This window comes from Botryllus schlosseri, chromosome 12 (genome assembly GCF_051294905.1).
Source record: "Botryllus schlosseri isolate E-star chromosome 12, Bs_hap1, whole genome shotgun sequence".
Taxonomy (NCBI): domain Eukaryota; kingdom Metazoa; phylum Chordata; class Ascidiacea; order Stolidobranchia; family Styelidae; genus Botryllus; species Botryllus schlosseri.
In genome coordinates, this window is record NC_137247.1 from 9484087 (window position 1) to 9506427 (window position 22341).

At 40.6% G+C, this 22341-nt stretch overlaps 6 protein-coding genes across 8 annotated transcripts; 3 read left to right on the forward strand and 3 right to left on the reverse strand.

Moving 5' to 3' along the window:
- Positions 1–36: 36 nt before the first annotated feature.
- On the forward strand, positions 37–872 carry LOC145451927 (ER membrane protein complex subunit 4-like). The gene has a single exon (XM_080330145.1). The coding sequence runs from the start codon at positions 96–98 to the stop codon at positions 630–632; it is 537 nt and encodes a 178-aa protein (XP_080186271.1). The 5' UTR covers positions 37–95; the 3' UTR covers positions 633–872.
- A 380-nt stretch (positions 873–1252) lies between these two features.
- LOC145451926 (SET domain-containing protein 9-like) lies at positions 1253–2289 on the forward strand. Its single transcript, XM_080330144.1, has one exon. It carries the CDS (start codon positions 1403–1405, stop codon positions 2147–2149), a length of 747 nt encoding a protein of 248 aa, XP_080186270.1. The 5' UTR covers positions 1253–1402; the 3' UTR covers positions 2150–2289.
- A 459-nt stretch (positions 2290–2748) lies between these two features.
- Positions 2749–5842, reverse strand: LOC145451925 (protoheme IX farnesyltransferase, mitochondrial-like). 2 transcript variants are annotated; one of them, XM_080330143.1, is made up of 6 exons: positions 5393–5841; positions 3798–3922; positions 3582–3717; positions 3357–3524; positions 3018–3291; positions 2749–2949 (listed from the first exon to the last, which is right to left on the reverse strand). In XM_080330143.1, exons 1-6 carry the CDS (start codon positions 5721–5723, stop codon positions 2811–2813), a joined length of 1173 nt encoding a protein of 390 aa, XP_080186269.1. In that variant the 5' UTR covers positions 5724–5841; the 3' UTR covers positions 2749–2810. The 2 variants fall into 2 exon arrangements, with proteins under 2 accessions (XP_080186269.1, XP_080186268.1); XM_080330142.1 differs by having other exon boundaries at positions 3357–3717; positions 5393–5842.
- A 362-nt stretch (positions 5843–6204) lies between these two features.
- Positions 6205–6729, reverse strand: LOC145452716 (large ribosomal subunit protein bL32m-like). The gene has a single exon (XM_080330876.1). The coding sequence runs from the start codon at positions 6727–6729 to the stop codon at positions 6205–6207; it is 525 nt and encodes a 174-aa protein (XP_080187002.1).
- A 2809-nt stretch (positions 6730–9538) lies between these two features.
- LOC145452948 (beta-1,3-galactosyltransferase 1-like) lies at positions 9539–13062 on the forward strand. Of its 2 annotated transcripts, XM_080331074.1 has the most exons (5): positions 9539–9596; positions 9900–10128; positions 10196–10335; positions 10396–10621; positions 11415–13062. In XM_080331074.1, exons 2-5 carry the CDS (start codon positions 9932–9934, stop codon positions 11983–11985), a joined length of 1134 nt encoding a protein of 377 aa, XP_080187200.1. In that variant the 5' UTR covers positions 9539–9596; positions 9900–9931; the 3' UTR covers positions 11986–13062. The 2 variants fall into 2 exon arrangements, with proteins under 2 accessions (XP_080187200.1, XP_080187199.1); XM_080331073.1 differs by lacking the exon at positions 9539–9596 and having other exon boundaries at positions 9652–10128.
- A 401-nt stretch (positions 13063–13463) lies between these two features.
- On the reverse strand, positions 13464–21564 carry LOC145452945 (dopamine beta-hydroxylase-like). Its single transcript, XM_080331071.1, has 9 exons — positions 20915–21564; positions 18215–18402; positions 17041–17227; positions 16085–16410; positions 15763–15888; positions 15391–15660; positions 15094–15276; positions 14787–14974; positions 13464–14153 (listed from the first exon to the last, which is right to left on the reverse strand). The coding sequence occupies exons 1-9, from the start codon at positions 21015–21017 to the stop codon at positions 13964–13966; spliced, it is 1761 nt and encodes a 586-aa protein (XP_080187197.1). The 5' UTR covers positions 21018–21564; the 3' UTR covers positions 13464–13963.
- Between the last annotated feature and the right edge of the window lie 777 nt (positions 21565–22341).

A 22341-nucleotide genomic window follows, 5' to 3' on the forward strand; every position in this document is an offset into this window, starting at 1 on the left:
CAACTTCAGTGCTTTTCAACTACTATTCTGCTGCTGGTATCTTAATTATATTTCTTTATTTAGTTTTAGATCATAGCACCACTAATTATATTGCAATGTCGCTTGGAGATAGCCCAGTCAAGAGAAAGAACGATGGAAAATGGTTCATTGACTTGACGCCCCGGAAAGGAGACAGGAATCGGGAATGCCCAGACCCACCTGGATATTCAACCAACAGACAACAACTGAAAGAAGCCTCTGGTGCAGCTAGAGAAGGCCCCGATCAACAATTGATCAACAAAAGAAGCTGGGACATTGCATTAGGCCCTATCAAGGGATTGCCGATGAATGTGTTCATTATGTATATGTCCGGTAATGCCATATCAATATTCCCAATCATGATGGTGGGAATGATGTTTTTCCGACCTATCCAGGCCATTATGGGAATAAAAAACACAATGAAAATGCTGGATAGAGCCGACAACAAGCATTTTCTAACATTCGTTTTTGCAATGGGCAATCTCTTGGCTATCGGACTGGCCGTGTATAAATGTCACGGAATGGGGTTATTACCGACTCACGAATCGGACTGGCTTGCATTCAAGACTCCGTTGGAAAGGCGAGAATTTGTGTCTGGCGGATTTTCATTATAATTCTCGTAACTGTTGAGAGACTGTATATGCTTTATTTTAAAGAAATGATATCTTACCGGCACATGCAGTTGAAACCTTGTTGCGAACAATACTACTAATATTTTCTATAAGGATTTGTTGTGTCAAAAGGCTATGTGTTGTTTTTGTGTGGGACGAATTGAATGATGTACCATGCAGAGAAAGATTGGGAGCGGTACTTTTAAGTTATGTGGGTAAAGGACTATGCTTTGATTCATTTTATTACGACTGATAGGCTACCATTCATGTGTTTCTATACGTGATTAGTGTAGCAGATGAAATAGAATTTGTGCAATAGGTAATTTAGTTTGTATGTCTGTGCTTCTCAACCTGTCGGTTATATAGGATATGGATATGTATCATATAAATATTTGTGTCATTCGGGAAGAATTTTTGCAGTGCGAATGAGTTTCAAAATTCCATGACAAAATGTTACAAAGATAAGTCTCGGGCAAGTTTGTTCCAGTGTCAATCATTAATTTAGTGAACACTAATTTCTCAGCCGAAAGTTGTACAATTGTAATTTCTTAATTTTGCTTAGCTGCTACATGGTGTTGTAGGCCTATATATATTTCACAGTAATCATTATCAATCATTCTATACTATCTTTTGACGACTTGCAGCTAACTCATTTCTAGTGATGTGTTCCTAACACCGCATCGATACTACCAGAGGTGTTGTGATGATTGTTATTGTTACATAGCTGATGTTGCAATGTTCTGTGTATCTTTACAGATTGTATTGTTTATGTCATGAGAGTAATTAAATCATTGTCAAAGAGATGGAGCTCATACAAGTACAGGTTTGTTCCGTGGATGAAGTTGAAGATACGCAGTCAGCCCACGACTAGAGTAATTGATGTCGAATCTGATAAAGTTGTTCCCGATGAAGAAATTTTTAGTCAGTTAAAAAGCCTTTTTGAGCACTTCAAGTCTCCTGGTGGTTTACAGTCATTTCATAAACTCAAAATTGCTGAAAGCACGATTGCTGATGCTGGATGTGGAGTATTTTTGACTGGTAGCAACCTTCCTAAAGGTCAAATAGTTGCACTGTATCCTGGAACTGTGTATCTACCATATGAGCCAATATTTCTCCAGTCGATATATAACAGATACATTTTCAAATGCACAGATGGTGTCCTGATTGATGGTAACAACAGAGGCCTGTCCAAGACGATATACAAGTCCTGTGAAGGCAGAGATAGAATTAGCCATCTACCAAGTGCTGACTTGACTTGGCTTGACCCAGAACCCACTGTGAGCGTTAACGTAGGCCAATTTGTGAACAACAGGTCCCTGTCAACGCCTGCCAATGTGTGTTATCAAGAATTTGATTTTCCTGTGGATTTTGACAGGGCCTTGAGAAAATTTATACCTAATGTATATTATCAAAGTAGGAACTTCCACCGTGGAATGAGAACTGTGGTCCTTGTTGCGGCGCGGGATATTTCCGAAGGAGAAGAGCTGTTTTCCTCGTACTACACTGTGATTAAATCATGAGTTCAATGCTACGCAAATTTATATCACCTAAACTTTTTACTTATGGTAAAAGTTCAGCAACATTAGCTGAACGACACCTGGCCTCCCAACCAGGCAATGGTGAAGATACCGTGAAGAAAAAGCCAGAGATTGGTGGCGTTTGTTGTATGAGTGGCTGCGCCAACTGTGTATGGATTAAATACGCAGAAGAATTGCTGGAATACTACAAAAGCGTTGGCGGTGCGGGGGTTGACCAAGTGATGGACGCGATCGATAAAGAAGTTCAAGATGATAATTTGAAAGCATATCTGAGATTTGAAATCGGCCTCATGCTCAAGAAGAAGTCATGATCGACTGGTGTCTCACGTAAAAGTGAGACAAACAACATCTCGTGTATGCCCAGCCCATGTAACTATACGGGGCATTTCTACAACCTACGCTAGCAGTCCAATTAATGGAGCTAAATATGTGTTCTCGAATTTTTTCATCGCATGGTCATGTGACATAACGTTACTGGTCCATACTGCCTCTTCGTGTCATGAAAATGTCCTTGCGGAGGCTGGCTACCGCTCCTTATTGATATTTAGTGCTTAAGAATCTTTTTCTAACACTCTCTTCAGTTTCTAGTATCCTAAAAGCTTTTTTATTCAATGAGAGAGTAATATAACGCAATGAACTTGGTTCAAGATGAATGTTCTTCTTTCCATTTCTTTTTAGCTTTCATAATAACTTTCCGGTCTAGCACCATGGCGAAGGAGACGGCAAGGATGTAATACAAACTGCACTTGTACAGTTTCGAAGCACTCGAACTGTTGCCTTTTCTGTATATAGGAAAACAAGTGTTTTTCAAGCAAAAAGCGGCCATCATTATTATGGATGAGAAACTTACCTATGAAATTTGATGGACTCCGTCATCAGCCACGCATTGAAAGGCGCAGACAGTGCAACAAACGCCCATGACGTTATACCGGTCAAGGGCGCTGCTAATGACAAACCGCAGAGCGCGAGTGAGTGTCCGACGGCCACATGCTTTGTTGCCTGCGGATGTGACAACGGGAGCATATGATAATTCCCTCTCGCGTAATCATTCTTTCTTCGCCATGCGAGAGCGAAAAAATGAGGAAACTGCCAGCAGTAGAGTATACCGGCCAATATGAATGCCCCTGAATAATAAATAGCTTGGCGTTCATGAAGAACAATGCAGAAATTTAGCACTGATGTTTCTCACCTGCATCCAATGATCCCGTTGCTGCAGTCCATCCCATTATTGGAGGTATGGCTCCAACAATTGAACCCGCCCAGGTATTGAACCAATGCCTTCTCTTCATTGGTGTATATATACCAGCGTATAACAGAATATTGGCCAATCCAAGAGCCGCCGTCAGCCCATTCACACCTACATCAAAATAGTGTATATCAATTATATGCCTATATCTCTTGTTTATATACTCACCGTAGTATAAACACGATACGCCGACAACTCCAGATGATACAGCAAACATAGTAGCATGCAATGGTGTTATAATACTTCTCACTAATGGCCTGTTTTTGGTGCGGTCCATCAGCCCATCATATTCGACTTCAATGATCTGAAAGTATCACTTCGCTAATAGACAATGTCTTTTGCATATTTATTGATGAAGATTACTCAAGTTGTGTTCTAACTTACTTGATTGAAGGTATTAGCAGCGCATGAACATAACACCGTCCCCACTGTAGCAAACAGGAATACTTGCTGATCGAACACTACTGGCGCCAAGCAGTATCCAGCATCGGCTGTCATCGCAACAAACACTGAAAAAGGTGGTTTTCAGGAATATTAGACATGCTGAAATCACATTCGAGTTCAATTACAAACAACGGTCAGTTTCGGTTTGTGGTACCAGGTATGTCCTGCTTGTGTCGTGTTTATTATGGCCTACTTATAAATGACATACTCTTGACTACTTTGAGGTACAGGTCCAAGCACACATTGCCAATATTATCACACAGAGTAGACAGGGTAAATTCCTGCCAAATGAACAAATTCCTGCCAAATGACAAGGGGGTTGCACCAAAATTAGATAATTTATATGAAATTTGGCACATTGGTTGATGTAGCTTAAGACATGCCAAATCCGATTTTTTTTCATTTATTAAAAAGTACTAAGTTATGAGGCTTCAAAGTTTCCACATTTTCTTTGTCACGCTTCATTGAACAACACTATCAATTATTTTTTCAATGTCATAATTTGATAGGAAAAAATCCGTCAACGTGGTTGAAATTTGGGGACATGATACTACTTCTTACTATTCAGTATTGATTAATTCAATAATTTCCAACTACACCAGTAAAAAACTGCAAACTAATAATTGGATTAGATAAACAATTAAAAACTTTCAGGTGATTGTTCACTGTGATGTCACAATGCATCCCTTGTTAAAGGTGGCTGAATGGAGGAAACTGGCCATGGGAATCACAGTACAGTTGTGGCTGAGAAACTAGTTAATTTTAGTGAGTGACTTTATTGTCTCAATTTTAACAGGTAAAAAACTCATTTGAATGTATAGTTAGAAAGGTGGTGTCTCAGCTTGAAAATTGCAGTAGGCCTATTGTAAGAAATTTGCCACAAATAAAATTTTACCGCGAAAACCGGGTTGATAAGTGTGCCGAGCTTATTGAGGAATGATCTTGAACCACAGTTATTATCGGCAGTAAAGTTGATGTAGATCGAATAAAATCATGAATACTATATGAACAATATACACACTGTGATATTTCATACCACACTGCAGCCAATGGGAGGGGGGCTGGTGCGAAGTCAGGTCAGTCTTGTTCACAGTAAGGTTAGTCCGTACATACAATCCAAATATCCAGGTTGTTCAGACTGCATTGGCACTGGGACAAGATGTGTTGGGACTGCGTTGTTAATCGGACATTATAACAAGAATAAGTAAGACATGTCGGCTATCAAGAAAGAGTATGTGGAATTATAAACGGACTACATATTAGAAATCTCAAACCTAAATTACACTAACCCTCAACTTATTGTGATTGCAACTGATCTTAATGTGAATCTAATCGCACCAACCCTGTATGTCAATGGCATTGGATGTCTGGATAACAGTATGATGATGGTTAATTTGATGCTTGGCTAAATATGAATTGGCAAATTCCGTATTTTCCAAATCACAATCACAGAAATTAAGGCACCAGCAGTTTCTACTTTTGATGTGAAATAACAGAAAACCACTGGTCTACACAGGATGGCAGAGACAACTTACGTGTCAGGTACCATTTCGACAGCGTCATATATATCTTTGGGTATTTGTACCACCTTGTCTCAATCTTACTCAAATCCTTTGACTTGAAAATTGAGCTGTCAGCTGGGCTTCCAATATTTAATGTGGGAAAGACAGCAGTGACATCCTGAGAATTGTCGATTGGAGGTGATTTTTGACTCCTTTTTTGACTGTAGGACGCCGCAACGCGACTGGAGAATGGTTGAAGAACGGCATTTTGAGAGTGGTTCCAGCATGGGAATCTTGCGACAACAGAAAGTTTTTGAAATTTTCCGCAGGATAATAGCCCGACTTGCGCAACTTTCCAAAACATTGCGATATCTTATTATCCAGTTCTCAGTGACTTTGGTTACATCTCTACAGGCACAGTGACATCACCATACTGAAAGTGAAAATGATCACCATCTGTAACAAAAAACAAACATTTTCATTCTGAAGAAATCTAGCTTTAAGAGGAATAAATCATTTGTTTGATTATTATCAATAGCCTGTACTAGGTTTGATCTAGTTTTCAAACCATTACATGAAATTTCTAGAGCCCTTGATAGTAACCAAGATATTCAAAAAAGTCTAGCAGTCCATTCAACACCAGTTGCAAACTTGCAACTGGAAATGAAAGCCAAATTTCATATATTGTGCATGCGCATTATACTTTCCAACCAACTAAAGTGATCAGTTTTGACTTTGTTGGAAAACGTCACATACAGCATACGGTGTGATGTGAACAGACAAATCCTATCGGATAACTGAATCAGCAGACCATTTCCGATGCTATACCATCAACATCCCCGAGGTCATTTTCCCCAAAAGCTTTCACTAAACCATCCCGAAGGTCTAGCACGATCAACTTTCAAAACTCTTGCATTCGTATGGACAGCATTGTCATTTTTATATTGAACAACCGTCTCCTCAGTGAGGTTCAGTCCCGCTTCCTGAAGCTTTTCCCGTACTTGCTGAGTCTCATATCTGGTCTGATTGTAGCATGTTTCGCACAAGTGAAATTTTTTCTTGAAACCACCACAGGAACCGCAAGGCACCAGCATATGCCAGGATTTGAGAAATGGATAAAATCTCCTCATATCTCGCTTCTTTTTGCGTCTCCTTTCGAGTCCTGGCTTGTGCTTCGGAGCACCGCCAAGTCCACCGTATAATAGAAAACCATCAAACTGCAGCGGGTCGTTGGTACCGATGTCATGGGCAAGCAGGCCAACGGGCTGTGATACAGCGGCAAGTGACAGTTGCGGGCCATCAGTCAATATAGAGAAAATTTGCCTCGATGTCCTATGTAGAGTCGCGATAAGATTTTTTATCAACGCCATCTAAATTTCTCGCAATCAAGAACAGTAGGTATTTCAGATCAGATACATTGCTGCGAGCCGGCGACTCGCATCACTGAATCTGGAAACACGGCTGCGAATCGAAGGTCAACATGAAATGTTCTTGTCATTAAGATAGTATACAGGCAATATGCATGATAGAAGTATTAATCCTAATCATATATTTATAAAAATGATTGCTTGGTTTACTAGCTACATGGTACATTGTTTTATTTAATTTTGGACATATTGAGCTACCATAGCTGTCTTAGATTCAGGCGCAGGAAATAGCTCAGTGAAAATTTTGTGAAAAAATGCAAAACATGGCAAGAATTTTTAAAGTTTGCAGGTACTGCACTGTACGGGCATATCATATGCTCTACAGCAGGGATCGTGGAATTACCTATTTTCGGGATTATAATCCAGCCAGCTGCAGCTGGAAATTTGAAATTCAGAGTCCGAAAAATCCGGCTCGATAATTTCTAATTCAGAGTACGAAATAATCCTGCTAATATCAGGCCATTTTTTTTTACATATTTCAGTGGGAATCAATCAATCGTCAGATTATATCATCATTTGCCCAAGACAGATGAGTGTTGTACAATGCGATATACAAGACACACAATGCGTTGTAATAACAGATAGGGGATGCCAAACGACCAACCAGTTGGGGTCTCTTGAACTGGCATTCACCACAGTCTTCTTCGATGTTATTCTTTCTTCGTCGGTCCTTTTTCAAGAAGCTGTGTCTTGCTCTTTTTTCTTTCTTTATCAGGTCTTTTTTCTGAGCTTTTTTTTCACCGTAAGAACAGCGACACGGAGCCCAGAATAACCTCCGACGAACCCGGGCCGCCTGCTTGGATGGCGCCGACGCTCACCAGTACGCTAACTCCCCCAACCGGCGTTCAAAGCAAATTAAAAAAACAGCACACAATCCGGCTACATCAGTTTATTGAGAATTTCATCATTTCAAAATACCACGACACGACGATACAATGAAAAGATAGGAAGGTGTCGAAACGAATAGGAGTAATCTTTGAAATCAGGCACCCACCATTAAAATTTGATGACATACGGCTCCTACTCCAGCTCCTAAACCGGATCGTGGCCAGGCTCTACAGCAGAGTATAGCTAATCTCTGTCGTAGAGCAGCGGTTCCCAAGCCAGGCACCATGAGGCATTATCATTATATAGGTAAGGGCGCTACGGCGTTGAACTTGGGAAATTCGATAGCCTTTGTTTTTATTGCTTCTTTATTTTTTTTAAACTTAATATGCGCTGTTAAATTCGGAGGTAGTCAAAGTAGTCAAGAAAGCTACTCAAGTAGAAGTAGAAGTAGCGACGAAAAAATCTCCTCAAGTACGAGTAGAAGTACTTCTTTCATAAGCAGCCTAAAACTACTTGAAGTAGAAGTAGAATATTGACTGATTTTAAATCTACTCAAGTAAGTAAGTAGTTGTGAAAACGATCGTAATTCGTTCGCATGGACTGTCAAAAGCTGCGAATGGAGCTATGCGGAAGGTGTAGAGAGCATAATTCATATTGATGCATCCCAGGAGGTGTCAATTTATGACAGAATAAGCAGTCATCCACATCATGGGATGTAATTGATAGTATTGATATGGAAATGCGATACTCGAACACCCCGTTTTAGAGAATATCATGGCATGGCGCCCTCCCCCATATTATAAGACCCCTAGTTCAATCGAAGAGCAATACGGATAAGTTGTGCCGGATACGGCTTTCACACTTTGCGCGATTAGTATATGTTAATTAAAAATATGGCAGATTGTAAAAATGCCATATAGTGTATAGCCTAGCTTTATTTTCGGAAAATATAATGCATTTCTACACTTACTTTTATACTTCAATATGTATGTTCTCCAGACAAAAGAACTGAAACTATAATTAGAACTCAACGTATAATACTGGTAATTGAAATAAAAATACAAAGAGGCCTACTACTTCTAAAAAGCGGAAAATATATTTCATGTCTTTTGTCCAGAAAGTTTCAACGGTGGTCTGTTAAAACAGGTCTAACGTTAAAAAAGTCAAAGTCCACTTTTCCAGATTATGACACGTCATGGGCTGCTAGGTATGAAAGGTAATTGCTAGATTGCGAAACGGTAGTTTCAAACGTTATGGGGGGCCATACTGTGACTGTCTTTCTTATTGGGGGATTAAACTACTTCTACTTGACAAACTGAAAATAGCGAAAATAAAGCAAGTAGTTCACAAAATATTTCGAAGTAGAAGTTGAAGTAGCGAAAAAAAGATCTACCTGAGTAAGTACCAGAAGTAGAGGAAAACTACTTGAGTACTTCGAAAAAGTAGACGTACTTCGTTACTGACCACCTCTGGTTAAATTTCAATATATGCGAGAGGTTAGGATTCTATTCGTAGGCTTGATCAGGTTTCTTTTCGCAACGGCGCAATCCTGTGATTTTGCTTCGATAAATGAATGAATATTGAATTATTCTTATGTAAAATCGATGAAAATACCGTCTACTTCTAAAATCATCGGTCATCGATGTATATCGTGGGAACCTATATAGACCATAACAAAACAATAAATAAATGATGGTGGTGGTAAAATAATAACATATGTCTGAATGTGCAGATTGTGCACCTTCACATGCTCATATTCATAATGTTCATACTCTATTGAAGAATATTGACATGTGTTCAATTATTTGGCGATAATATAATTCTTGGGAGGCCTACCTGGTTACTGAATTTTAGTTCATTCAATGGGCTGCCTAAGAACATCTATTTGACGACATATTATGTATACTACCATTTTTGCGCACACGTTCTCAACAGATCAACGCTTTAGGCTATATTTCACTCAATAGTTTCAGAGACGATAGGTAAGTCGACCGGTTATACTCAAGATCATTTTTGCATCGTCTAGCTGTGTTGGAGTGTTAGAGGTGTGCAGGAATCGTGCAAAATCCTAGTCATTGATCAATTTCTTGCATCGCATTGTGTGTCTTGTATATCGCATTGTACATAGTGCGTGTCTTGGGCAGATAAAAATTTGATCTGTCGATTGATTGATTGATATTCTTACTTTTCGGAATATACGTCTGTGTATTAATATTATGATATAGCGTATGTAACCTGCCGTCTAGCATCCCGGTACAGTCGTCCATTTTCGGTTATTGTGACAGACTTCATATAGTCGACACGTGAAATTGTCGCCATGTTTCAAAAAAGATATTGGCAAGGCTATGCACTTTGGATTATTCGAGCAATGTTGTTGCTGTCCGTTTTGAAGTTCGCGAAAGTACAATTGATGGATAACTGCAGCGGGTTCAATCATCGGAAGGCATATCTAGAAGAGCAACTTTTGGAATACAACGATACTTGTCTCTCTCCTCTCGTCGTAAATGGAATCTGGTAACAGCCTTTCGATTGAGACTTCTGTATGATTTCTCATTCTATTGATATTGGTGTTCGAGGGCAGCGCCGGGAAATCGTCCTATGCCACACTGAAGCTCCGTGACATGAGTCTAATGAAGCCACTGCCAACTGCAAGGCCGTGTTTCCAGTTTGTGCTGCAACCAACCAAGATTAACTCGGCAATTGAAGATGGCTTCCGAATTGGTACTGTGATATTATATGGCTTATGATAGTTACTCTATATGTGCGATTGCATTTCCTTAGACGCGCTACATTCAATGGTAGTGGCAGTAAAGTCACATTGGGGCAACTTCGACATGAGGGTGTTTGCGAGAGAAAGTTGGGCTTCCTATAAATTCTTTCGGGGAACTGTATTGCGAGTGTTTTTTGTTGTTGGATATCCTCCGAACGAAAGTCAAAGACAGTTGCTGAAAGAGGAAAATGATGAGTATGGCGATATACTGCAACTTGACATATCGGAAACTTATACGTAAGTCTCTATATATATATATATTAATCTATTCAGCCCTTTGACCTCACATCATACGAATATAATAAGATTTTCAGACGCGTGATGCTGAGATCCGTCGGTGTACAATACATGGGCAGATATAGCAAACGAAATTCAAATAGTAATGATGTGCAATTGCTCCGATTTCAACACCAAGTTTAATAATAATTATGAAGTGTAAATTATGATTGTTTTGTACTAAATGTGAGTAATTGAGGTGAGGATGGATTGTGATTTTGATATGAAAAAGGAAATCCGAAAGTATATGTTGGATTTGGATTTCGCGAAACAGATTATAGAACTTGATTTGGACGCAGCAGCTCGATTCTATTTTAATTTCCATGCAAATTTTAGTCGAATCTAAGTCAAGACCGCATACAGGGTCCGATATGGACTTGATGAAGAAGGAGACGCGGTTTGTTTTCGTTTGCACCAACGATGATGTGCTTTGTGATGGAGATGCGACGCAAGCGTTCGATTATTATTATCGAGTCAGTACCGCCAACTCCTGTCCACACAGTCCGGTAGTGATGGGCGCTAAAACTGGAAGCCGTGCGTACGAGTTTTACTGCCAGCATTTGGTCGGACAAACCGGTGCTCGCACTATCTAACATTATCTCGCCAACGATAAGAAATGAGTTTATGGGTCAGGACTTGGAATTATTTAATAAGCTCATTCGGAATAGATATAGAGACTAACTTGTCCAGCAGTGTTTATTATAGAAACTCGGAGCAGACTGGTGTTCGATTTATTATTTATGTTTACTTTTAGTGCCGTTGGGATGAAAACTCTTGGCAGCATGCAGTGGGTGGCAGAAAATTTCCCGAGGCAATGGATCTTCGCTTCGTGTGACGATGACATAGTGCCAAACTTGAGAGAGCTGTACATCTCAATCAAAAAACATTGGTTCCAAGGTGTAAATGAATCATCCCCCGTCTCGTCAATACAGTTCCCCATTTTATGCAACTATCACCTTCAAAGACACCAGAAGCCGATTCGCGTAGGAGATTCGGTGAAGAACACCGTACCGCATGATCTCTATCCTGTGGACACGTATCCGACTTTCTGCTCTGGAGGATTTTATACAATGTCTGTTGCAGTCAGCAAAGTCCTATTTCGACTGTCTAGATCTCATATGTATTTCTTCAATGATGACGTTTGGATTACTGGACTTCTCCGGTTAGCAGCGATTGATGCAGGATATTTGCCGTGTAGGGATATATCCCTTGAGTCGTGTGGCATCTCAACCATACCTAACCCATCTGTGAAACACTATAGAGGTAACTTGAAAAGGATGAAAAAGCAGTGGAATTTTGTTAAAAGAGTAATGCAGATCCATTAAGATGGAATGATATCCACGGTCTATCATTTTCGCGGCGACTTGAAGCCTGTTCGAGTCTCGCGAATGGTCACAGTTGTTCGTAACTCACCGCCATCGGTGCGGGACACTGGGGTTAGACTCTTAGCATTAGAGCACGTTCTGAATTGTCGGAGGTTAAACTGGGCCTGCGTCACTGACCTTATGGTGCCTTTACAAACAAAGACCAGCTGCTGAATGAAAAATAGAGGATTGAAAAGAGCGAGAAAAGCATAAAAAAGAATGACAGTCGAGAGCTCAAAATCGAACAATGTCACATTTGGTATGAGGCTGAGATTGAGGTTAGATTGTAAGACCGTGCCTGGTCGCTGTCTATATCTTCCTATCTGTCCATCATATCGCATTGTGTCTTGTGTATCTTGAGCGGATGAAAATTATGGAACACGCTGATTATAACTATGAATTGGGACGCTAGTCGCAGAAGTATTTGACATGACACGTAAAAATCGCAAATACAGTAGCCCGGTGATAACGATACCGCCAGTTGACGCTACAGGGAATGCTCAGAGACTCAGAGCCCTCTTGCCGTTGGCATACGTTACGTACCGCCTGTAGTCATGTACAAGAACGGAAAAACAAGCTGTCGTACACAGAAATTGCTGCTAACTGCGTTGCGACCTCTGTTGCAGGTGATGTCTCATCAAAAAGAACCGTAACGTAATCATTATACCAGACCTGACGTGTGGAACTGTATCCCGCAGGCCATCCGACAGTCGACGAGCGTGTCCAGATTCAAGTCGAAATACAAGCAATTACTACTAAATAAATACTAGTCCGTCCTGAAAATTACCGGACCACGACCTGACCTACCGATCTCGCCTTCCAACACATGCCACCCCATTTTTTGTCGCTTGCTTTTGTCTATACTATCTCCTTTTACTTTTCAGTCAGCGTGCACGCCTCCTCTCTACATCGCCTAGGCCAAGGTGGGTGTCTGATTCCTAAGACTACTCCAAGTCGTTTCGACACCTTCCTGTCTTTTCATTGTATCACATATTTTGTGCTGTATTAAACTGATAAAAATAAACCAAACTGAACTGATCGCCGTTTTTGATTTGTCATGTCAATTCGCTGCAGTGCTGCGTTGGATTAGGATTGATTACTCATAATATGTCTCAATCTAAATCCAATTGATATGAGCTATAGGCCCACCTATCCTGACTAACAAATCGAATCGCGAACAACCCTGCTACATTAAAAAATTGAAAAACAACTTGTCAGGCCGGGTTTACCAGATTCGTGCAGGTAGATATTTCGAGATATTCCTGGGTAAGGTTCAGAGTTTTCAAATCCCCACATCAAATAGCCTTCGTAACCCTCTCGAACATGTCCAATCAGATATGTGGGGAATATGCGTTCGAATCTTTCCATTACTGCGACTTCGAAGTACGCTAATGAAAGTCATTTCAAAATTCAAACATTGAAAGTAATAGGCCTACTGCTTTCAACAGCACGTTCATATTAACGTTTATTGACTCGCACGCCTCTTATCAAGAGCACACGGCACGATGTAGGACATAGCACAGAGTTAGATTCAAAACCAAATGGGGAATAAATGTAGAATTTATAAATATCATGAATGGAAACTGAACCAATGAATCAATGCAGCGTATATAAGTAACAAGCAGCGTAAAAGCATATAGTGTTCTATGGTGAGGAGTGGTGCTCGCGTGAGGAATCAAAATACAAATATAGTAAGACAATGTAGTATTGCAGAGGAAAAGAAAAAAACACGGATAGACACCAGCCAAACTACGACAGCTAGTAAGACATCTGGAGACTATACAAAATTTATTTCTGACAGGATATAGCGCACTTTGGTAACGATAGTAAGTCTATGCGTCAATCGGGAAATCAAATATCTAGTGTTCAGTCAAGATTTTCCAGCAAGAAAGAGCATGTTCGAAGTACAAATGAATTGTAAATTTTGCAGACTTAGCCTCTACTCAAAACTGTTCTGCATCGCTCTATTTCCCAGTATTTTATCGCCATTGTGACGTCTGCACTCGACGTCCTGCGGCGCGCTTTCATAAGTCATTTCAAGTTCCCTGACAAGCTCTGGCGTCCATTTTAGCCGATTGTAATTAGAGGCCAAGTTATTAAAGTTCACAGTTTGTGGTTGTCCGGTGAACCTTAACAAAAAATCAGGTTAAAATGCTATTACATGTGTCCGACGAGTTTGTTGGAAAACTTTCCGCCAGTCTGTATAGATCAGTGGTTCCCAACGTGGGCAATTTCGAGAAACAAGGGGGTGAAAATACCAAAAGAGGGGGCTGGGGGCGATAGGGGGCGGAAATGTTAGAACCTCCAGTGAGATATTTTTAATTAAAACTGTCAAAAAATACACGTGAAGACATCTTATTCTGCATATATCGCGAAAAAATATCAACTCAACGGAAAGTAGACGCGGAAACCGGTTTTCCAAGCACCTACCACCTCGGAAAATGGCCCTTTTTACTACATTCAGCAGCAATCAGAATTAGGTGAATATATTTAGCGATTATATATCCTCATTTCCGGATCCGTAAATATGAGGGGTGAAAATTTGTGTCGAGATAGATAAGGGGGAGATGAGGCGAACAAGGTTGAAAACCACTGGTACATGTATTGTAATGACGAAGCATGATGTTTTAGACATACATGCCACGGATATCTAGAATTATAGATATTCCTGATACATGTGATCTCAAATGTATAGGCCGGCCGGTTGGACGGAAGTATATAAAAGTAACATGCATCTACTTTGCAATGCATAGCCAACTTACAATTTTTGAAGAAGAAAAAATTCCCCGAGAGTCGGAGTTGAAATGGAGCTCTTGCACACCTCTACGGACGAGAGAGGGTAATAATGAAGATAGCTGATGCACATTTCTTGAAAAAGGCTATCCCCGGTCGTGGTTACGTTTGATCGTTTGGTGGAGTCATATGAGCAAGCTGTGACAAGTGAGTCCCCCTGAAATACTCGGTAAGCCATTATGAATATCCTGATGTACATTATGGTTGTTATCAGCTAGCTAATGATTTCGCTACGCATCTATGAAGTCTATATCGACGTAACAGTTTTGTACTTACTGGTAAAACTCTAACCGGCGGATAAATTTGTCTAATTTCTTGAAACGTGCTTTGATAATGGTTGTCGCGATTCAATTCGGGAAGATGTTTCTGCCCTCTTAAATGGGAAATCCAGACCTTTCTCCCCATCAAATGAGTGTGAAGTTGCGAGGCAAAGACATTGATTCCTTCTGGAGCCAAACCCTGTTGAGGAAAACACATTTAGACTATCTTTATGTAAATTGACCGTGTCTTTGCATAACAAGGAATGTGTTTGATGAACTTGATCGGATAGTTTCCATTGTCAGCCTTTCTGACCTCTTGTGTGCATTCCGAGGTACATATCCCTTTCAAAACGAAATCTTCATTTTTCGGTGGGATAGCAAGATTCTCGTTGTAACTGATTCCCACTTCCAACACGCCTGCGTCATATCTTCTTAATTTGTCCGTATAATAGAAGTTCATGCCGGATGAGTCGACAATGTCCACTAGTATATTTGGATTGTGGTAATGTATCTCCAAACGGAAATATCGGGATTCCCCGTACTCCCCAAAAGGTATTCCGGCTTCCTCGGGATAGAATACATCCTGTAGATAAAAGCCATGTTAGCAATAAGTTTGATCTCACTTGGTCAGCTTTCTAAAACACTCGTGGGTAGAATTTAAAACTATACAACTATCTGAAAGTACCTGGGCTCCTTTCGCCCACGCTCCAATAACTCTGTTGCATCTCTTCACATCATCAGGCTCGTTAACTCCATCACAAATTCCCGTGTACTGGGATACTTCTCCATCTTCGGGATCACAAAGAAAGACCTGTTATTGAAAAATTGCATCACGACTGTAGGATATTCGGCCGCAAGCTGATGCTCATGTGTTTGATAACTATGATTGCTTCAGTCATGGCATTTCCAGTTGTGACGTAACTGTGACATATGCGCGTATTTGAGGCGATCGAGTATTTACTTCCTACCAGGAAGCTGAGTAATAAAAAGCAATGACTTTACTATACCTCCATGTGGTGGACGATGTCTCGATTTGAACGGGTAACATTGGCTCCGAATCCAACCGCGTGAATCTTCGATTCAATAAAGTCTGGCAGCTTGCCTGTGGAGCACCAGTATGTGGTAACCTGTGTTGGCAGTGTTACGTTCGGTTGCAGAACGCTGAAGAACGATACGTGTTGCTCGTTGCCGAAGTAAGAAGGCGGTACGTCTGGTTTTAGCAGCTGTAGGCTTATCATTCTGCTTTCCACGTCGCTCGCGTTCAGTACTGTATCGGCGGCTTGTTTCAGAAATTCCTCTACGTCTGAGAAGCCGTATTTTCTCTGTGTCGTATCTAAAAGTATAGTATTTAGTATTATTTGTATTCACTGCAGCTTAAATGTTTTCAGCTTCATAATTTATTCAACGTAACGATAAGCTTTTACCAGCGTTGCCGGCGTCGGGATTTATCCTACATTTCGAGGTCACTTCGGGTCGTACTTTTTATTACAATGTCTAGCTGGAGGAAATATGTTGCAGTCAGGAACATGCTAGAGCTAGACTGTAGGGTAGGCCTACTACAACGCATGGAGGCGGTATGTGGTTAACGTTGGCGTCATGTTACGAACTTGATGCTTACACCATGTTGTACACGTAATTCTATGATCACGACACGGTGCGGTCCAAAAATATAGCAACCATTGAGAAATTGATATCACAAACGTAACGATTTTTCGTCTATTGATTCAGTGCACCGTATATCTTGCAGTCAAACCGTGGGTTTGCTTCAAAGCACCCATCTACCTATGAATGATGCAATAGTTCACACTGTAGAAGTAAGTCTATTTTCATTCGAGGATTATTCGTGTTATCAAACGGACTGTTTCTAATTATATCACGTACCTACGTTATTTTCACTCCAGCATTCTAAATTTAGAGCTGTGTACGATATAATCACATGCTGATAGTTGACTGGTCTACATACCTTGCACGAGCGTGAAATAAAACAGATTAGTTGTTCCATTCTCCATGACGTAATCTTGTTTGTCATGGGTGTCAATATCTCTTGAGAATGCAACGCTAACTCGGTCGTTTTCCACGCTGAAGTCTGCGAGGTAGTAATTCTGTTCATCGTCTTCAAGAATGTTTCCCGCCCGGTCGCTCCACGAGTCCTTCGATTTAATGAAGCATTTACAAATAGGCCTATAGCCGCCGCAATACGGCATTATCGTGTTAAAAGTCCATTATGATTTATGTTTATTGGTGAACTTATACATTAAACAGTCCTGCACAAATAAACAGGTTATTTGTCTTTTGTCTCCAAATCTTTGGCAAGTGTGTTCAGTGGTACATCACCGAATAAGGCCATTTAGAACTGCACTGTTTGGAGGGCACTCGAGTCCGAGGCGGGTTGGATGAGTTTAGAAATTTACATAAAGCACACTTACGCTTCAGTGCTTCGAGAAACTGTGCGCTAATTCATGCGAGGCGCGGAAGATATTCGAAGAGTTTTGTTACTCCGGTGTAGTTGAAAATCGTTTTCGTAATGTTATCCATAGGCACGGTATAGTTCGGTGTTTGTTATAAGAATTTTACGTTGACCATTTGCAATACATGTATCTAGTAATAGCGACTCCAGCCTTCATAGAAACAAGCAAACATCTTGCGTTCATGACTGGATAACGTCAATGGTGATAATTTTATGATTCATTTCGATTTAAGATATAGAAAATAATGACATGTTTACTGACAATCACCACCTGTTTGCCACTGACACAGGGGCAAATGGGACTTTCCATCTCGCTTAAACCGTGTGGGCTGTCATATTAGCCGATACCTGTAATATGTTGTTATCGTCATATTCTACGGTCGATGAACATGGCAGCATTTGTCAATATCTATGATACGCCAGGCACCTACAATACAAATTTTCTCTGAGCCGAAATCAAGGACTATTGCCACACAGGAATGACCTCAGCTCGCCTATGCAGTTCGCAGGGTGCGTTTCTCTTATGGGTTAAATTTTCCGTTGACATATGGCCTGCCGTTGAACGCAAATTGATACTTGATACGCCGCATCGTGACGAAATCGCGATTCGAAAGTTTCGAATAGTACAGGACAATGGATGCTGTTTCGTGAACTCAAATACTGCAAATACCTTTAATTCAATTCCATCTATCTTATACCGCATCACAACGATGTCAGCGTTCGTAGACTGCCCTCTATCTGACATTCCGATTCCTACTATTCGAGTTGACAACGTTGCCGGCCCGGAGATGTCCAGAATGAAGTTGACGACTCTGTCGGCGTAGTCCACGTTCCACCGCAACTGCATTTTCGGTGAGCCTAAGAATTGCCACTATCAACATTATAAGTTTCCAGAACTGACTCAGTCAAATGTATCGGATGCATAAATATTTTTTGCGGATATATGCTATGTGAAATCGGGTGTCTCGACCTTACAAACGCCGTCATTCGTTAGTATGTAGTAATATGGATAAGGATAAATGATAAATGATGATGCAATTCAGTTACTGAAAGTCATATTCTATTTACTGCAGTTTGGGGTTTGCGTTGAGCAGTGTTCCGTGTGCAATGTTGGGTCCATTCTACTTAGGCTTACCAGATTCCCTCAATCAGTACATGCTTTTATGTCGTGATCTTTGATATGATCGTGAATGTATTCAAACTCAATAGCTGCACTGCAAAGCCGTATAAAACTAGAATATACGATAAGTCCGTCAATATTACCTTACCTTATTGTTTCTACCAGCACCGTAACTGCCGCACCCCAAACCCCCCAATTGGGGGGGGCCCGAGCTCGAAGGGGGCCCAAAATTATTTCGTGAATTAGCATAAATCATAGAGTATTTTTTGAAAATTTATGCAATTGTTTGAAAATTTTTTCGCGCTGCGCGCGAATTCAACTAACCGTTTATCTATATTATTGGGTATAGGGCCATTACCGCGCCACGACCCTCCAAGACATACAATCAAGTTTTAGGTCATATAACATGCGACTCCAAGAAGTGTGCCAGAACGATCGGCAGCGAGAAAAGCTTGGCCGAAAAGGTCTATGCCCTTATGCAGACCGAAGACTTCGTTACATAGGCTATACAAAATACATATAGGTTTAATTGTCCATAGGCGCCTAAATGACTGGCGCCGAATGTTCCTGTCTTTGCAATCTGAACCTCACAAGACAAATACCATCCCGCTGGGAAAAATTTTATGCCAGTGAAGAAATACCAATTTGAAATCGTGTGCGTCTCTTAGTTTAGAAGCCTACGTTTGGGCGATTCTATATATTTTGATATAGCAGACTGGAAGTCACGAAATAACATCATGTAACGAAGTCATATCAACGGGTCCGCCCGCCCGAAGATGTTTAATCATTATTTACGGGCCCTCCCGTTTTAAAGACACTTCATTCAGCTCTACCGGTAAATCTAATTACGTGAGTAGAGAGGACAATAAATTGATAGCATAATATATATGCAATCGCCGATCTGATTGACCGATTATATCATGAATTATCGAAAATTTTCGCGCCTCGCGCTGACTCACAATACAGTACAGATAATTTCGTGACAAACGCGAACAACGTGATGGGGGGTCGTTTTATCGCCCTATGGGAGCCCAAGACCCATGTTTTTGGGCGCCTGACGAGGTGCTGTTTCGTTCCTGCCAACGGGTATACGCCCGAAGATGTTTAATTATTATTACTGAGTGCAGGTCCCACCTTTTCAAACACGCCTCACTCAGCTCTACCGGCAAATCTGATTACGTGAGCAGAGAGAAGATAAAAATTGATAACAATATGTGCAATTCCCGATCATACTGACCGATGAAATCATGAATTCTAGAAATTTTCCGCGCTTCGCGCGCTTATAGGCGACCAAAGCTCATTCGCTAAACAAACTCCCAATGAACATGATGGATAGCGGTGAGCAGTGTATCGCGGGAGGGGGGTCTGGAGGGCGAAGCCCCCCAGAAGTTCGGTCTATAACCCTATGGGGGGCCCAAGACCAAAGTTTTGGGGGGGGCCTGACGAAGTGCTGTTACGGCCCTGGTTTCTACATATAAGCATCTTATCGTAAAATCACCCAAAGCAGACCGGCACCCCATATATATAGGCCTCTTCGCTAATTAACCCTAATGCGATGCCCCTATGGGCCTAGATACTTTGGGCACTACTTCAGGACTTTACGCCGAGTGTCTTCGCCTGGTCGATCCTAATTTGGGGCTACAATAAATCCAGGCACGTATTCTATGGTCGGCTGATCACAAGAACAAATGCGAGGGTCTTGTCATATGAAATCTAGACACGCATTTCTTAAATATCTCACACATGTCTTTTCAGTCATGCGTTGTGTGGTGGCCTTTATTGCCGTACGTATTAAGGATTTTATATACACTCTTTGACTCTTAACAATATTTGTACTTTACCCATATTATACCAGTAGCTTTGTGCCGTGGGTAGGCATACGGACAAGTCGAAACGATGCAAAGGCAAACTCCCAAGATCCAAATTTACAATTACATGGTAGAAGACTGTGGTGTCGAGACAGCGTTGAACAAAGAAATAACGTTACTCTTGCAACCGACTTGTCGCCGACAGTGATTCAAACAGACACATATACATTTGGGATCTGAGCACGAGATTGGATTTAAGAATTTTTCGACACGGATTTGGATATAGATCTTAGTTGAGACTTCTCTTGCATTTTCAAGCGACCTTTTAACTTGATTGTGTCAGTAACATCCCGCAATTCGATATTTGCATCTTTAAAATATGCTTATGCGAACATATCTTGCAGGAATGCCTTGCCTGCATATTATTGTTACTAATACTTACTTTCTGGTAGCTCAACCACATAATCCTGTCGTCCCGTAACCGTCTCAAGGTGCGATATGATAAGTGAAAATGCGGTTAGGTAACCTATTTTTAGGAATAGCATAGTGTCTGACTGAAGTAAACAAATAATTGTTTCATCCGAATTAAAATTTTGATACGTTGAGCGTATACAATTCGGATTATTCGTTTGGAATGAAAATCTCAATCCATAAATTGTCTATGATCGTGTTCTTTTGTTCAATTGCTACTTATTAGCTTTTCACGGCGATATCATGATATATAATTGCGTTTATACGGAGTAACAGCGATTAAAGTTACTACATTATTAACGTTGCAGATCGGCCAATTTGGCAGGCTCGGCTAGCGCTATATGCTTTTGACAAGAGAGCTCTTTACTATTCGATTCGCATCATTATCATATATACCTGAACAATGAACGTGAACTGAACATGAACATGGATGTGCCAATATCACCAACCAAGTGATTTATATAAATATAACAAGAGTAGATTTTGTCTGCATCTCTGCAATATCATATCTGTCATGAACACTGTCTGAAATGCCAGAGAAATCCGACTCATCTTCACGGGGCTGTATCCTTATAAACCTACCCTGATGATTAGATTTGCGATATACGTGTTTTAGAATCCAATACCGCGATCATATTGTATTGGTTTTAATTTAGGCTCACGTAACCGTACGCCTTCCATGTGTCTCTATTTGATTTTATTTGGTTGGATTTCGTATCAAAATCAAATTCTGTAGCTTGTCCACCCGACTGTATGCAATCCACTTGACTTTCTTGAAATTATGTTATTTTCGGGCAATAGCTAACACAAATAACACCTTATGTCGTAAAGATTGTCACAGCGTCGCCATAAACCGCCTTACGAGTGTACAAGAGAATGCGAATTTATTGACGCAAAATGTACTGCGTATATATAGTATGATCTGTACGCGAATCTATAGAATCGAAGGAAATGGGGATTACCTGATCGATCATTTTTCGAATTATTTATTAATATTGTGATTTTCTCACCAATATATCTGTATACCCTACCTCGACTAATTTACTCTACGCGTTTATATCTGTACATCACCATCATGAATGACGATATTACTGCCTGTAATAGTGCCACTTGGTTGCGTTCATAGGAATTATATGTTATTTTTACAGATGTTTCACAGATTTCGGGAACTGTGCAGTGTGCACTGAGCGATGTGTATTAGTTGGTAGGGAGTTAATGAGAAGCAGCTTTTATACGATTCATAATTACTTCCTCATAGACATTGCAGCATTGATGCAAGATACTTGAGCGAATTCGTTCATTGAGTTATACACATGCGGATGGACATGAACCTCCCGGAAACGTAGTGAGGAGAAGCGAACCGAAGCAATATATAACAGTATACGCATCATATTCAAA